Genomic DNA, 17,392 nt, shown 5'->3' with positions numbered 1-17,392 from the left:
AAGTTGTAGGACGATTCGGTTTTCATTACTTGAAATACAAATTAACGAACGGATAGTGAAAATCCCTGAATCGTTTGGTAATTAGATCCTTGTAATTTCATCATTCGCCGTTGATTACATATTCATTAGTGATACCTAAATAAATAAAAATACAACTTTATTAATATTCAAGGTTCATCGCAGACACCTTAAATAATCTCAAGTACGCATAATTACATCAACATTCATTAATGATTCAAAAACCAGTAGGAAAGCTGTTTATTATGAATATATTGGAGTTGTTGGACAACCCCGAATTAACTATCTACCTGAAAATAACTAAATGATTATATAAGATTGTCCTCTTGATGATCAGTAAGTTAACGAGTTTTAAAGGAAAATAAGCAACAATGCTGACGAGAAGTTTATGATTTTTGTATCTTACGACGAAGTGAAAATCCAGATAAATATGATGGTTAATAATTGACATTTACAGATGATAACTGATATCATTATCACTTGTTATTTCCAGGTGTGCTAATTCATAGCACGCATGTTTCTGCAAAACGTCCAACGCTCGATTTGTCATGATTTAGAGCTATTCAACAGCTCATATTTCATGCAATACTAAAACCTAAAGTTCTTATCAAAGCTAAATAAAAACAAAAAAAAAGTTACGGAATCTTCCATGCAAACTAAATTATTTATCACCTCTTTAACTCCTGGTATATGATTAATATATCTCACAATCTTGTCAATCCCTCATTCAACAGAGATAATTTCACTCTATGAAACAAATAGGTTAGTGAGCAACTGCCATCTTTCTAATAACATGTCTTCTAAAAGACTAACATCGTTGCTGACAGCAGACGTGCATTCCCAAGATAAAAAAAAAAAGCGCTATTAGGGTATTTAGCTTTCATCTCAGCTCACAGTTCCAATTAATCTTAGCGTTCCTTAGAGGTGGCTTCGTGTTATATTTCATTTGATAATGCGGACAGATAGGTCGGAAAGCTAACGATGACTGGCTCTTATCGCGAAAAATCAGTATTTGGTATTCATGACAGGGACTGAAGCATGACGACCCCAGTGCACGGAATCTCAATATCAATGTCCGACTTGATTTAATAAAGCATTCACACTTAATGAATAGCACTGGTCATAAAGAGATATACGATTGGGAAATCATCATTTAAATCAATTACTGTAATTCTTTACCATACCGATACTGCTTGAATTAGAAAAAAAAAAAATAACGTAGTATTGTCCGAAATATGTTTGTGCCTCAAAGAAAAAAGTAAAATAAAAACTCATGAAATTATCTGTAGCTCCAAAAATTTCAAAAAACATGAAATGAATGAGTCTACTGTAAACTTATGCATAAATACTGATGTGTATGCTTTAGTGATTGCATACAACTATTTCAGAGCACAAGTTAGGAGTATCTATATATATATTTATTTTTTTATATTCATATATATATATATACAAATTTATATTTATACATATATGCATATATATGAGTATATATACAGTATAAATATATCTGAATATATAAGAATGTATATACTGTACAGATAAGCATACACTACACGAATGTGTAAACACACACATATATATATATATATATATATATATATATATATATATATATATATATAGTATATATACACGAATGTCTATGTGTAAATATACATTATATATATATATATATATATATATATATACATATATATATACACATATATACAGACAGACAGATAGATATGAAAACAAATACAAGGTAGCACATAATGGGCCAGGTACCTTTATTTCAATTCAAAGCGCTTTCGACTTCATAAAAAATATGTTTTAAAAACGTTCGTTTAAATAACCAGGATTACTAGGCGATACCAGGATTACTGTGCGATCTAGAATTGATCATTCTCACTATAAAAACGCAATCTGAAATACACGAAAACTAAAACAAATGAATAAATAAACTTCAACAGAGACAAAGGGAATATTTGTTTAACTGTGTTTTCATTTGTTTCATATTAAATGGAAAACGTTTGCTTTGATGCAAGAAATATTTTTATGTCAAGATGTTTGAAAATTTATAATAAAACTAAAATACAATTTTTCGGAAGCATAGCGATAATTACTAAACGTACACAGAGTCTATTTACACTAATGTTTGTCACTTTAAAAAGAAGTACTGGTTATAAGTTACATTACACTATTGTATTCTCACGGCAATTACCATGCAAAACGTTCATAATAATAATAATAATAATAATAATAATAATAATAATAATAATAATAATAATAATAATAATAATAATGAGTGAGCAGTATAAGGTCAAGCAGTCCACGTTCCATTCACCCAATAACATCTCGCAAAGTGACAACCCAGTAATCAATAAAGGTAAGAGAAATCAATGACTAAATTCCCCCTCAGCCCTTTCTTCCCCTAATTTGCATAATCACACGTCTGAGGGGGGAGAGAAGGGGGGGGGGGTAGCAATTGAGAAGATATGGAAAGAAGAATTGGCGCGAAGGAAAATGAACTCACCTTCTTGATGAAACGAACGTCTCAGCCTCCAAGCAAAAGGAAGATCCAATGACTATGGATGAACTAAGCTATGCTTTCTTCAGAACCTTGACCACATATTTTCAAAATTGTTCTTCATAAGCATAAGGGAAACTAGTTCCTCTCTGGAGCCAATCAGAAACGAGGTTTGAATATTCATGAGTTGTCAGTTATGCTTTCCACGCTTGTGTGAACTAGGCCTTCTACAGATATTTTTTTTCTCTTGTCCCTTAGATTTTTTTTTTTTTTTGGGGGGGGGTGGGCTTAGGGTGAGAGTGTAAAGGAAAAGGTAAATGATGAACACGTAAAAAATTGTGGCCATGGAAAGGGTTATGGTTAAAGTGTTCCATTTAGGAAAAAGATTTAAGAATAGGGTGCTATCTCGTTGTATATCACAAAAATTAATATAATTTAAATTCCGCTCGTCCATCGTTCAGGGAGATCTGACCATATTTTTCATGGAACTTATATCCGATCTTGAATGCCTTTATGAATCTTATCAGGCTCATGGGTATTTGATTTTAAGCATAACCGCCAAGGTAATGTGTGAAAGAGCGAAAAAAAATAGACAAAAAATTTAGAAAATGTCGACAAAAACTGGACCATCTTCTTCTCCAATCCCATACGAAAGGGTTACAAGAAATATCCTCTGGGTCCATAGTCTTGTGGCTGCATTGAATTTTTTCTTATATATTTTCTACCTTTTTTATGTAAAAGGGGTATAGGTTATGAGCGTTTTTAGACCAGTGACATAAAAAGTGAACATTCAAGTGCCCATTAAAACAAGGCATATTACTTTTTATGTTACAACAAGCGCACACGTAACCCATGAATTCATTGATAGGAGGCTCTCATCGTCGATATTATTGTATTGTTGTATTCAAGAAAAAAAATAAAATGATAACAATACATCGTTTTCTGAGCTTTGTTGTAATTATGTTTTGAGGATGTCGTTGGTCATAGGATAATGTGATAAGTGATTCCTTTCCGTATCTGCGACTCCCCTCCCCCTCCCCCTCCCCTCCCCCCTCTCTCTCTCTCTCTCTCTCTCTCTCTCTCTCTCTCTCTCTGTATGTATGTATGTATGCATATATATATATATATATATATATATATATACCCTTTCGAAAAGCTAAAAAATAAGAACATGTCAGTTCCAAGATAAAAACATTCAAAAGTACAACGTTCATTTGTATCTAAGAAGCACCTGAGAGAGAGAGAGAGAGAGAGAGAGAGAGAGAGAGAGAGAGAGAGAGAGAGAGAGAGAATGCATTTTGCCTGTGTATGAGGAGGAGCGTTCATGGGTGCGTGCAAAGTTGGTTCCCAGGTGATCAGTCAAAGCCCAACCCTTCCTTCCACGGACGCGGCCGAAGACAGTCGAAGACCTGTTTTACGATCAGGGGAAGATTCGTTCTGCTGCACTTTGGGGCCTCGATTACCATCGTTTGTTGGACTCGCCCAGACAAACAACACAAGCACCTCAAAGCAATAACCCAGCAGAGTTTTGCTTCATCTTTACCATATACACTTGTGTACATGTATGGATATTATATTTGATGACTATATATATATATATATATATATATATATATATATATATATATATATATATATATATATATATATATATCATATATATATCATATATATATATATATATATGTGTGTGTGTGTGTGTGAGAGAGAGAGAGAGAGAGAGAGAGAGAGAGAGAGAGAGAGAGAGAGAGATGAATCCAAAGGTTATTTCATATCAACTTGAACGATCAGTGATCTTCCTTGAGGAAGACTTACGAGGAGGGTCATGATTTTTTCATTCTTCTTTGATTTTAGGCGCAATCATTAAACTGCAGGGTTTAATTAGTCTTAATTAGTAGGTAACCGCCATCATTATATTACATCGCTAAAAAATACTGTAATTTTACACAGCAATTTCTATTAAACAGATATGACTCGTGCACGCAACCGTATGTACGCTGCAAAATACGATAAGCTAACGATTACGAAGAGGAGTGAAACTTGAAACCAAAATTGAAATCCTTTTTTTTTTACCGAACCCTCCAAAGGTGGAAACAATGGAACCAATACTTGTCTGTTCGTTGAAATGACAGGAAAAATTACAACTGATTTCTTCCTCGTCAATGTCATAAAATTAACGAAAAGCAAAGTGAAATTCACGTTCATTTTTTTCATTACCACATTAAATATGAAAAAAAAAAAATACGAAACAGGTTTTCATGTCAAATCTTCTTCAGAATTTTCATACATTGTAAATTAAATAGCATCCTGAAATTTATTTGTCCACGTAATGGTAAATTTATTAAGATACATTAAACATGAATACACGCCACGTACCATATATAAGAACAAATTTACTGCTAATATCACGAATAAGCTTGCAATGCAATAAAATATCTCTTGAACTTAAAAATATTTCTGGTCAAACGATAGAACGCCTTACATTATCATTGAGAACCATGTCTAGGATGAGTTCCCATCTTATGAATAACAGCTTTGTTATGCATGTTATGTATTTAAATCAATTTGGCACAATTAATTCCAGTAAATCTTAATGTTTCAAAACAACCCAGAATATTTGTGAAATCTCGACCACAATAAATCAATAGTTACTGACTCAAAAGTAGATCTGAATTATACCTTTTTTTACGGCAAATAAAATAAAATAAGAATCTACATTACCACGAGCATTAAATTTATCATTAACCACAAAACTTCGAATAAATACATCGCTGAAAAAGGACAAGTGAATATTAAGACCTAGCTCGATGGGGCGTGGTGATCATTTTGATTTTTTTCAATGTTTTTTTTTTTTTTTATGACGCAGTAAACTCATAATTACATTCTGACGGGTCAGCCACAGCCTTCAAGCAAGTCCCTTAAAAATTCAGGGGCATGACAATAATAACAGAGGAAGAAACGGCACAAAATATGAGAGAGAGAGAGAGAGAGAGAGAGAGAGAGAGAGAGAGAGAGAGAGAGAGAGAGAGACTGAATTCCAAGGTTCTTTATCGTAGGAGTTGGCAGTCACATGATCACGATTATTAGGCAATTATTACACAGCTATCGTCCGTTATAAATCAGAAATATGCCTTGAACTCTCTCTCTCTCTCTCTCTCTCTCTCTCTCTCTCTCTCTCTCTTCCCTTTGATGGAAAGGCTCGAATTTCTCTCCGTTGTTGCAAGTACGGACTGCATTTAAAAAAAAAAAAAAGTTTACACTAATGTCAAATAGCATCTTTTTTTTTTTTTTTAATAAGGAAGACCTCTAAGCATACAGTATACTTGCCTTTATATCTTTTAATGACAGAGGAATACTATCTATTTATATATCTATCAATCTATTTATATATATATATATACACACACAGACATATATATATATATATATATATATATATCCTCATTTAACCGCTTTCCCTAATAGCAAATAGCCCCAGGAAAATCAACACAAGTCTTTCTGTCACATTAAATGATTGACTGTTGTATCGTGGATTAACCTCCTGTGTAGCTGAACCCCTACAACATTAAATGTTTTATACACTTAACTAAAGACTTCTAAGCAGAACCATTTATCCCTATAATACACACACATACACACATAAACACACACATGCACACACACACACACGTACACACACTTGGGCCTTCTGGATGGCAGGGCCTATCCTTTGTCATACGTCTTTCACGCCATCTATTTAGCTCTTTATATAAGTAGGTTGTTCGAATTAAAACAAAAAATATGAAAACATTACCTTCTCGTTCGTTGTGAAGGAAAGCAGACGGAGTAAAATCATCAAAGTAATTATAAGGCACCGGCCTGTTATATCCCAGAATAATTTCTCGTTCACGGTATAATCTGGATGATTTCTTGTTCTTTTGGTGTGCAAGGACGGATATAAATTACAACATAAAAGAAGAATCATAATAACAGATTCTGACAAAGAGGAAGCTTTTTTCTGCGTGACAATGGAAAGCACGAACTAATCTGACAATAACTTTTAAGGACCAACACAGCTGCCTGGAGAATAAGACACTATTTACTCTTTCAATTGGATTAATGATTATTTAGGATGTTAGAAAAGACTTAAATTAAAATGGAAACATGTACTCTGCACGTCACGGTTCGACATTTCCGTGAGAAGGTCCCGTATGTCACCAAAACACCTGTGGCAGCTTGGAACTGGTCGTATCTGCGCGTTTAAGACTTAATGCGAGTCGAAATGACACTATAGGCCACTTACATGAGGTAATGGCACGAGACGCGGTCGCCGCTTATCAGATATGTGACATGTAAAGCAAACATTATAATCATGTAAAGGAATTTCACATCATAATCCTAATTGTAACGCACGCCATTGGATTTACATCCATTAAGAAATTTTATTGCAAAATATATTTCGAAACATTCTTGTTCATATACTGTACATATGCACATTCATACGCGCACATATGTGTAACAATATCATGTACTACATTATAAGGGAATGTCTAATCAAGCAGCTCGCCATGAATTTAAGACTAGTGAAATAAAAATGTCTTCAGCATCGAACCCCATCTAACCTTCCCATCTGAGAGGTGCCCTGTGAGTAATGGTGCCTGAAGGCGATGGAGGAGCAGCAGGAGCAGCCCCAACAAGCTCTGTTCGCGAGAGAACGATAAAGATGCTACTCTCACTCTTCTCTCTCTCTCTCTCTCTCTCTCCTTCCATCCCTCTCTCCCTTTTGTCCTCTCTCATCTCAACAACAGAAATCACCTTAATGTTTTGGCCTTCTAGAGAACAGTACGCATACCTTAAACATAATGCTCATGAGAGTTTAAACTGATAAACTAAGCGTTCTGGATGATTGGGGGGTTTGATAAAAACAGTTGCGGATGACCATATGGAGGTCGTGCAAGATGTGGGGGGATAAAGAGGGAGAGAGCGAGAGACGACCGTGTGTACGTGCGTGTGTGTGTTGTGTGTACTTGGGGGGGTGTGAGGTGCATTCGGTGGCTACAGGCATTAGGGTTTTTGTGCAAGAATTGAGGTATGTTTAGGGACAGGGATATGTGAGATTGCGAGACCGGCTTCAGTATACAAAGTGAAGCGATACTAGTTCGTGGGGCGGCATCGGCGGCTGATCTCAAAAGTTATTGGTAGCACCTTGTGGCGCGCCCAAAAGCCAGAAGTCTCTCATGAACATTCAGATTACGTGATTGTGTAATGACACTGGCTGTGGCCTGAACAAAGCTCTTAGTTGGCGTCGTTTCGTATATCTTCGAGTGAATTACCATTGTCATTAAAGGAAATTCAGAGAAGGGGAATAAAAAAGAAATAAAAACTGCAAAAGGCAGCTCTTGAAAGCAATCCACCTCATGAGCATGAAAGTGGGAGAGTACGGGTCGTGGTTAATGAACTTGGAAAAGATGACAGAAATGGAACACAGCCTGAGAGAGGAAGAGGAGAGGAGAGATGATCCTGGACATGATTCTTTCCTCGGAGGAGCTGACAGTAAGTAGAGTAGAATTCTAAAACATTATTTTCATTTGCGCTAAGACATTTAGATTCAGTTTTCCGATCTATTAAGGAGATCAGGAGGAGCATTGTTGATGATCTATTTTTTCAAATGAATATCAAAACTTGAAATGCACGTCCCATTTACAAATAAATATTTAGAAAATTGTGGGAAAAATTCAGTGTTACACACAATATAAATCGCCGTTCGCAAAATATGACTTACGCATTTTATGAAAGATACTAAGGAAGTGAAACGACGTGGAAAAAAAAATAAACAAAGAAAAACTTCTTCGACAGAATGATCAACCCTCCCTTTCCATTCACGTGCGGCCAAGAATAAAACCGCACTTAAAATCTCCTTTTGGATCTGATGATTTAGAATTCCCATGATTTAATATACCGCTGGGGGATTTTTAAAATTCCCAAATTGAACACAACTTTTATCGGAAAATACAGCCACTCCGTTACAGAGATTTATAAATAGGGTGGAACATCGATTTCACGAGGGTTAAATTTACCATTTTGTGCTGTGTGAATCACGCAAGGTCCAATGGAAGGACTGTAACGACAGAACCGCAAATTATGGCAGTTTTAGAGCTTCACAAAAGATATAACGACCAACTTGCTATTATTTTGCCCCTGAATAGTCCCGATTACCGAAGGCAGCAACAATGCAATAATAAGTGTGCAATTGCTCTTAGTTTCGTTTCTCTGTTCAATAGGAAGATCCATTATCCCAGGGAAAATGAGAAATAAATGGGGGAAATCATTCTTCACGTGAAATTTCGTTTATTCTCCTTAAAACAAAGCATGAAAATCGGAAGCCAAATATACTACTTACTTACTTACACACACATACACACACACACACATATATATATATATATATATATTATATATATATATATATATATATATATATACACAGTATATATATTATATATATTATATATATTACATATATATATATATATATATTTATATATATATATATATATATGTATGTATATATACACGTGTGTGTTTGTGTGTATTTGTACAAGCTATCAAGGCTTTATGAGCAGTCACAAAAGCTTCCAAATAATCTAACTCCGATTTCAAACTTACCACAGTGCACGGTCAAATTTGCAATGAATAAACAGTTTTCGCTAGATACATGTAAGGAGATAGAGGAAGCAAGACAGTTAACACGAAACCATCATTCACAATAAGCTGTAGAAAGACCGCCATACTTCACAACATTTCCAAGATGTTTTTTCGCCACTTTTATAAGCTCAAGCTCTTCTTCGGTGGCAGTTCGTGACGCTCAAAGTTAATTAGGGGATTTTCTCTTGGCTGAATTCAACGGAAAATCTAATAAAGTTCAAGCTTGTTATTTTTCTTAAAGAGATTTTAATAAGAATCGGATGGAATTCCATTTCCCAATGGGATTCAACTTATTCGCAAATTAACTAACACGATAAAATAGGCTTCCCCATTACAAAATCTATGAGATGTAGTATGTTGATTGTTGTATTTATCGGAAAATTTGTTTTATAAAATACACGAGTTACACAGTCAGAAAAAATATTCACTAAGCCTGGCAATTATTCTAAAAAAATTATAAATTGATAAATTTAAAGGCTAATTCATAATAGGTTCGCATGAAAGGGAACAGATCGATATCAAATATAGTTAGTCAAAACTTTATATGCGTATACTGGCTAAATAATAGAAAACCTCAAATACATAAATGGATTCAAATAGTAAATCGGTGGCAAACATAAATATCTTAAGGAAATAAATTTCGATTTTAGACCCGTCTCACACTGCATAATCTAACTTTCAGCACAAGACCAATAGCACCCAATTTCTCTAGTTCCCGTAATATATCAGAAATTGCGGTTAGACAGTTTCAGCGCAGAGTGCTAAGGATAAAGATGGCGTAAACACAAAGCTTTTAGCCACACGACTCAAATATAATGGTATTACGAACATCCTGCAAAGTGCACAAAATAAATATATCGCAACATTTCAAACTAAATTATCAATATCATGCAAGTCTTTTTTTTTTTTTTTCTACTTACAAATTGCTCGATCCCAGGAAATTATTAAGCAAATAACATCTTTGGAAGTTGTAAAGCGGATAACAATCAGTCTAGAAATGGGGGAGAACCAACGACAGCTCTTTCCTCCTATCCCAGGAAGGATCTCTCATTATAACAAGGAGCAAGAGGCTCTAATAAGAGACAGGGATGACTAAAAATCTTTAAAGGTAGTTTTTTAATAGGAATTGAATAGCACCATATAGAAATCTATGAAGAGGGATATGTATAACAATAAATATATCAAATATTTAAATAAGATATGGTTCTTAAAAAATATAGGATTTTTTATCATTAATATAGAGAAAATGCTTTATTAAAAAAATCTTTATCACAAATACAGAAAGTTTTGTGGCTCCTTTATCATAAATACAGCAAGTTATTGTGCCTACCTTTATAAAAAAAAAATTAAAAAAAGTACTGTACTCTGGCAAATAACAATGACTAGAAAATATCCCCTATAAGTTTTTTCAAAAGGGAATCGAAATGAAAATGATATTTAACACCACAACAAAATAGCATTCGTTGTTCAGCCTTCAAAATTAACATTAAAATTAAAAAGAATATACTTTTGGATACCCCCTAATCAATTAAATTTATCTATAAAGAAACGCCCCTCTAGAAATAGCTTCATTTTCTAAGGAAAGGCCATTAAAGGTAAAAGAAGATCTGGTTACTTTCCCACATCTTTCTTGGGTAAATCTTCATGAGACTATAATACTCCAACTTTCCTTCTCTTTCTGAAAAAAAAAATCTTCACAGCAGAATGAAAAAACTTCAAAAAGATTTTTAAGCAGAAAAGAATCCTCAAGACTTTTTTTCATTAAAAATCCTTCCTTATTTGTTGGAGATATCCTGATAATACTCATTTATCAAGCTTGCAAATTAAAATGTTAATCATCAATTACATTTCTAGTTAATGAAAAAAATACTATATGTATCAAAAAAGAAGAGCATATATTTTACTTCTTTGCTAATAACCTTCGCCTCTGCATTAGTGACAATATTAATTCATATAACAAAGACTGCTGTTTTCGTGACGAGTCGAGCCAATTCCCAACTAAAGTTCTGTTATCCTTGATGAAGACAAAGTCACGTTCCCTAAAAACTTACTTTAAAAAAAAAATCACGTTCCCATTATTCATCCTCCCAAACGAGAAAGCTCTGCAAAAACAGGAGTTTTTACCCTGGAATCATTATTACAGTGAAATTACTTCACAGAGCTATTGTTGGCCTAAACAGCATTGCTACCTTAGAGCGAGACAGCTCTCATGACAGAAGTAATGTCCCTAACTACAGATTGGGAAAACCGACACAGCAAGCAAGAAATGCTAAAGCAACAACAACAACAACAATAATAGTATCGAAGAGTGCGGCCTCTGCATCGAGACAGCTCGAACCCAACTATCGCGTCCATAATCACATAGTAAAGCCAACATTTAGCCGTTATAAATCCCTCGCTACAAACAGCACACTCATATTCAAACATAAATCTTGCATGTAGCAAAAACTGCTCACCTTTGCCCTTCACTCACTAACATCCGGGGTTCTAAATCTCCTCTAAAAGACGAATGAACCCTCGGTGTCTCTCTCTCTCTCTCTCTCTCCATCGAGGAACAGCCATCCTCGATCATTTGGACTCAAGACATTGAGTATATTCGGTAAATCCCCTTTTAAATGATTAAGCATGAAATGATGGACTCCCTTGCAATGCATAAGCAAAAATGTACCCTGACTTATGGCCCCATTGCGTATATATAGCCGCGGCTAATTAGACCCCTTCCACAGGCAAGCTTACGCGTGTGTGTACGAGCGCTTAGCAGCAATTATGATTGTAAGTCAAGTTGTATTAAAAGCATATTCCAAGCATAACCTCTCTCACACTTATCAGATAATGCAAGCAATGATAAAAAAGAAAATAAATGAAAGTGACTCATTGTAAAACATGTAATATTGCTCACAAAATAATTAATTTTGCATCTAAAGAAATTGAAAAAGCCAGCCTCCTCCCTCCTCCCCCCCCCCCATCCAATTTACCGTTCCATGAAAATTCAAGCGATTAATAAAAAGGATTTTTTTTATTCTGTTTTCCGGTAGCGGTAATTATATTACGAACGAAAATCGAGGTGAAACATTAAAAGGTGTGTGTGTGTGTGTGTTTGAGAGAGAGAGAGAGAGAGAGAGAGAGAGAGAGAGAGAGAGAGAGAGAGAGAGAGAAAATAAACAACATTTCAGAACCTTTTTGGATTCGGTACATTTCGTGTAACCTGTAAAGTCCTACATATCAATAAAAAAAAAAGTACCGTAATATAAGTTCAACACTAAGGCACAACCAAATAACAGAAAACCGCACATCCACACACTCATTAATCAATATATCTACCGCCTCTTGACACTTTTTTCCTAAAAGACTAAAAGGTTATATCACAACTATAGTCAAAATTGACCTTTTTATTCAAAGCGATCCCATTGCCCCCCAATGGGGATCCCCTCCCTTTCCTAGACCAAAAGCATATGACTCACATCGCTTACTAGAAAGTTTATATACATCATAAATTGTATTTCATTAAAATTGTCTCTTCTGGACGATTCAGTGCTGCTTTAGGCGGCATGTTAGAATGGCTGCAATGTTCTCAAAATAGCCTAATTTAAATTTTTCACACAGGAGACAACCGACAGGTGCAAGATGATGAAGGTAAGGAATCAAGTTCATTACTGAGAGTATTGAAAAGAAAAAAAAATAAATATATAGATTTAGTATAAATGTATTTGTACGAAAGTATACGCTGAAGTACGTAAGTATGTATCCATGCAAATGTCCTAATTATTTATTCGGTTTCTAGAATACAAAAGGCAACTCAGGATTCGTAAATTAGCATTAAGTTTCTAAGTTTACTTATAGTTTTTACCACAATGTTTGTATATATTGACTGATATCTAGACCGCCTTCATCAGTGCATGAGGCCAAATTATTTATATCTGCTCATTAACTAAAATATCTATTCACTAATGTTTACCATTGTCATGCATCTACACAGCGTACAGTACATAAATATACGAGGGCATACATGAACTATAATTCGTAAATTGAAAACCTAGAACTAAAGTCTATCTCCAAAGACCTTGCCTAGAACTATCAAGCTAAGAAATCAACCTCTGGATTGAGCAATGTCAACCAGCCTTTTTCTCCTCTCTACAGGAATATTTCTTCAAACACTATTTTTTCATCATAGTATAATCCACACATGTTGTAAGAGGAACAATTCAAAGAAACACATTTCTAACCAATCTTTCGCCATAAACGCACTCCCTAGTTAGAATTCCATTCCTTGAGCAATGAGTTATCCCTCTGCTTTTTAACCTATGCGTTGCGCACGAGCACATCCGATATCGCCGTCTAAATTAATTATCTTGGATTAAAATAGTAATTTCCGACTCTTCATAAGTCTTTCTTGGGACATGAGATATCATTCCCTTATTTTATATATATTCCTTCATTCATGTACGTTCATTTTTCTCTTGAAATTATCCTTTCTTAAATTTAAAAAAGGAAGGGGGTTTACTTAAATGTATTCGAAATTGGTGCTCCTGTCAAATATTTTAAACTAAATAACATTAATGTGCTTTGGCCAACACCTGTGACCTGTTACCTATCATAATCACAAGAGGGTTAGCATTCCACACTTGTGTATGCGTGTGTATGTATGTATGTATGTATGTGTATGTGTATATATATATATATATATTAAAATATATACATACACACACACATATATATATATATATATATACATATATATATATATATATATATATATATATATATATATATATATATATAAAATGTTATGATAAGGATAGGGCCTAATTCATTCCACTATCAGCTCCAAAGCAACATTTTAAAAGAATATATTCAAATTAGAGATAATTTTGTTTCCTCACCGGTCCATGTCCCCTGTGCTACAAAAGCATCTGTGTTTCGAATCAATGAAACACCCTTCCCCACGTTAAAAAAAAAAAAAAAAGGAGGTGTGCAAGTGTTCCTTTGGAAATATATCTGACATCATTGCCTCAAACGCCAACTTGTTCCACTAGCTCCAGTTATTAACTCCCCATGTAGTCTTATTAGCGTTAAATTTCAAGCGCCATTTCCTACACCTCTGCAAATAAGGGTCACGATTGATATAATTTTCCCTAATGTTGGCCATTTGAACACGCTCATTTTTGGAAGTAGCTACCAAGGAAACTCTGAAAACCCTCTTCATAATCAGATTGTGTTTTTGCTAATAACGGCAACACAAACCCCTACAATTATTAAATATAGAAAAAAGTAAAATAATAATAATTTTCCTTAAGCTAGTAATTGACTATGACAAGTGGCAAGTTCTCATACCTTTATATTGTAAATTATCTATTTGTCAGTTGCTATCTGGGTCGTTACCCAAGATTGCCACAAATGCAACTTAATATTCAAACATTCTGTTTCACAAAATAATCAGTGCGTTCAAATCACACAAACACCATTCTTATTAGAATATTATGTGTAATCCCTATGCTGTTGATTTCTACATTACGCCCGTGTGCCCATCCACTCATTCCCTCCCCATCTTGCAGGTCCAAACGGGTGTCCGCGACGACGAGGCCGACAAACCTACACACGATTCCAAACTCTGGAACTCGAGAAGGAATTCCATTTCAATCACTATCTAACTCGAAGGCGGAGGATAGAGATCGCCCACGCATTATGCTTAACAGAGAGACAGGTGAAGCTTTATAGGCAGTTTTTGAGTTTTTGATTTATGTACAAATTGTACTCTTAACTACCTTCCGTTTTTATTAATATTTATAATTATGTTTTAGATGTCTTTGATTATGAATGTCTTTGCATTTTTACTTGCTTTTGTTTCAGGTAAAATAATACTGATATTTTTCCCCTTTCAGATATCTATTTTCAGAGACCTGTCCTTTTATCATGCATGAAAGGATGAATTTTCCTTCATGTTATTAAGCTTTATCATGTACGACTTACCTCAACATGATAATATGCCCTCAAATATTTCCAAAAGCTCTCGTACATTAACTGTCTTGGATTGCTAAAACAGCACCGAGCTTGTGGGCTACATCCCTCACTTGGCAAGGAATTTACGAACAGTTCCTCAAATGCCTCATTGCAAGAATGCGTCTAAGGGGGGGGGGGAGCATTCCTAACTCTTACAAATTGAAGAGGGACTCATTTCCCTAACCCACTTAAGATACTGGTCGAGAAGGTGTTAGGGTCTTTCATGTGGTCGAGGGCCTCATTCGGGAGCCAAGACTACAGACATGCATCACACGCCAGACAGGGCACTAGGACTAGACACGCATATCCTACTCAATGTTCACCAATACTCCACTCGGTATTTTCTTTCCATTACACCCCTTTCAAAATTATACTAATGGTATATATCAAATCCCGTATATTCTAGTATCATTATCATCATCCTCTTAAAAATAATCAAATCATTACGGTATAAATATAAAAATAACAACTTTCGATAAAAAAGAATAAGTCTATCTAATAACTCTAAAACACGAAGAAGTGACGTCATATTTTTTTTTCTAAAATGCATTTGATGAAACAGATGAAAGAAGATTATTATCACTTAAATTATTTATTCGCATATCGTCGCTAGACGAGGTCATCAGCTGCAGGAGAGTTTGCGTTCTAATTCATGAAAAGCTTTACTTTCAAGGAAATGTGAGTATATTTAATATTACAGAAAAAAAAAAACACGGAGAAAAAACCTAATTAAACAATTTGAGATAAGTATCTTCAAGGAGATAAATGCTATTCAGGTACTATTTTTATATATAGAAAGCTATCTTACATTTAGATATAAAAAGAAAGAGAGTTACAAAACAAATCGCAAACAGGTGGTTTGTACTCAATAATAATAATAATAATAAAAGGAACTAGAAATTAATATCTGACCAAACTCATTTTGAAATCAAACACTCGTCCCATTTGGCTAAATGAATGTGGCAGATATCAAATTGAATGTGAAAGCGATTAATCACTCAGTTCCCTTGACATTCATCAATCATGTGATGCACTTGGCCTTCAGGTGAAGGGTTCATATTAATCGTATTTCATGAGAACCCAAAACTCGTGGCAAGCAAAAGTATTGATTGCCCAAGAGGTACCTTCCCTTGCGTTCAGCACAGCTCTCGAAGTACTGCAAAATAGATGAGTGTTAGAGCTCGATACACATGAGCCCAAAATTTTCGAAAGTGATACAGAAGTGGGAGATCCACGATGAAGACTTGCTCTGGGAAGGTCAAAGGGACTTGGGTGGATTGTTCAAAATTGCGTTTGCATTACTAGAAACGATGAAAACAAGATAAACCTCTTCACCGGAGTCCCAATTTGTATTATTAATTGGATTTTTCACCTATGAGAACAGGACAATTATTTTTTACCTCAGAAAATTTATACATATCAATGCGTGAATATCATTATGAAATATAAAAAGAAATAATCGACACATTACCTGACTGGCTTTTTTAAACCAAAGAAATACTGGAAAAACGGGACTTGGTGGATTTCCTCCTTCAATTAAAACTCAAAATCTGTGATTTAATGCTACAAGAAATACAGAAAAACAAAATATGTAACGGATCGTTGTGGATGACAAAACTCCTACTGGTTTTTATGAAAAAACAAAACCCTTCCGCTTTTTCGTTCCTAGAAGCACACTCCAATACAGTATTTTCCTAACCTAAGTATTATAACATACACATCGAAGCAAATCGTTGGATTCCTTAATCTAATCAAGGATAAAGTATCATCAAAACACGATATTTATACAGTAAAGGCAACTTTTTATTTGTTTTCAAGTAACAAACGAAAGTAAAGTAAATTAGAACAGAGAAATCTTCCCATCTCTGGAAATAAATTCATATATGTTTGACTTACAATACGAGGAAAATATATCTGCAAAACACTCAATTAGGATATTCGATTGATCAGCAGCCTTGATAGTACAAGATCGGAGCACCAAAATCACATATATTACGATACCAGACACTATAAAACATTTCCTGTGAGAATACAACAAAAGTTAAGGGGTGTCGTACAATGTATGCTTTGTTATTAACTGAACATTTTAATCCCTCAAATAATATATCGAAATATTGATTAGAAATATGCCAATACGCAAATATATTCATGAATTCCCTATCAAATTAAACACTAATTAAATGC

The 17,392-nt window shown here is 34.5% G+C and overlaps 1 protein-coding gene across 1 annotated transcript in view; it reads left to right on the top strand.

The window, feature by feature from the left end:
• The first annotated feature begins 7,929 nt into the window (after nucleotides 1-7,929).
• Nucleotides 7,930-17,392, top strand: part of LOC137615037 (homeobox protein abdominal-A homolog) — a 50,005-nt gene continuing 40,542 nt past the window's right edge. The window contains exons 1-3 of the mRNA XM_068344671.1: nucleotides 7,930-8,059; nucleotides 12,815-12,844; nucleotides 14,764-14,912. Coding sequence (XP_068200772.1) covers nucleotides 7,930-8,059; nucleotides 12,815-12,844; nucleotides 14,764-14,912 — 309 coding nt within the window. The remainder of the gene's footprint in view (nucleotides 8,060-12,814; nucleotides 12,845-14,763; nucleotides 14,913-17,392) is intronic.

This window comes from Palaemon carinicauda, chromosome 21 (assembly GCF_036898095.1).
Source record: "Palaemon carinicauda isolate YSFRI2023 chromosome 21, ASM3689809v2, whole genome shotgun sequence".
NCBI lineage: Eukaryota > Metazoa > Arthropoda > Malacostraca > Decapoda > Palaemonidae > Palaemon > Palaemon carinicauda.
Note: the sequence above shows the minus strand (reverse complement) of the source record. Positions and strands in the feature narration are given on the sequence as shown.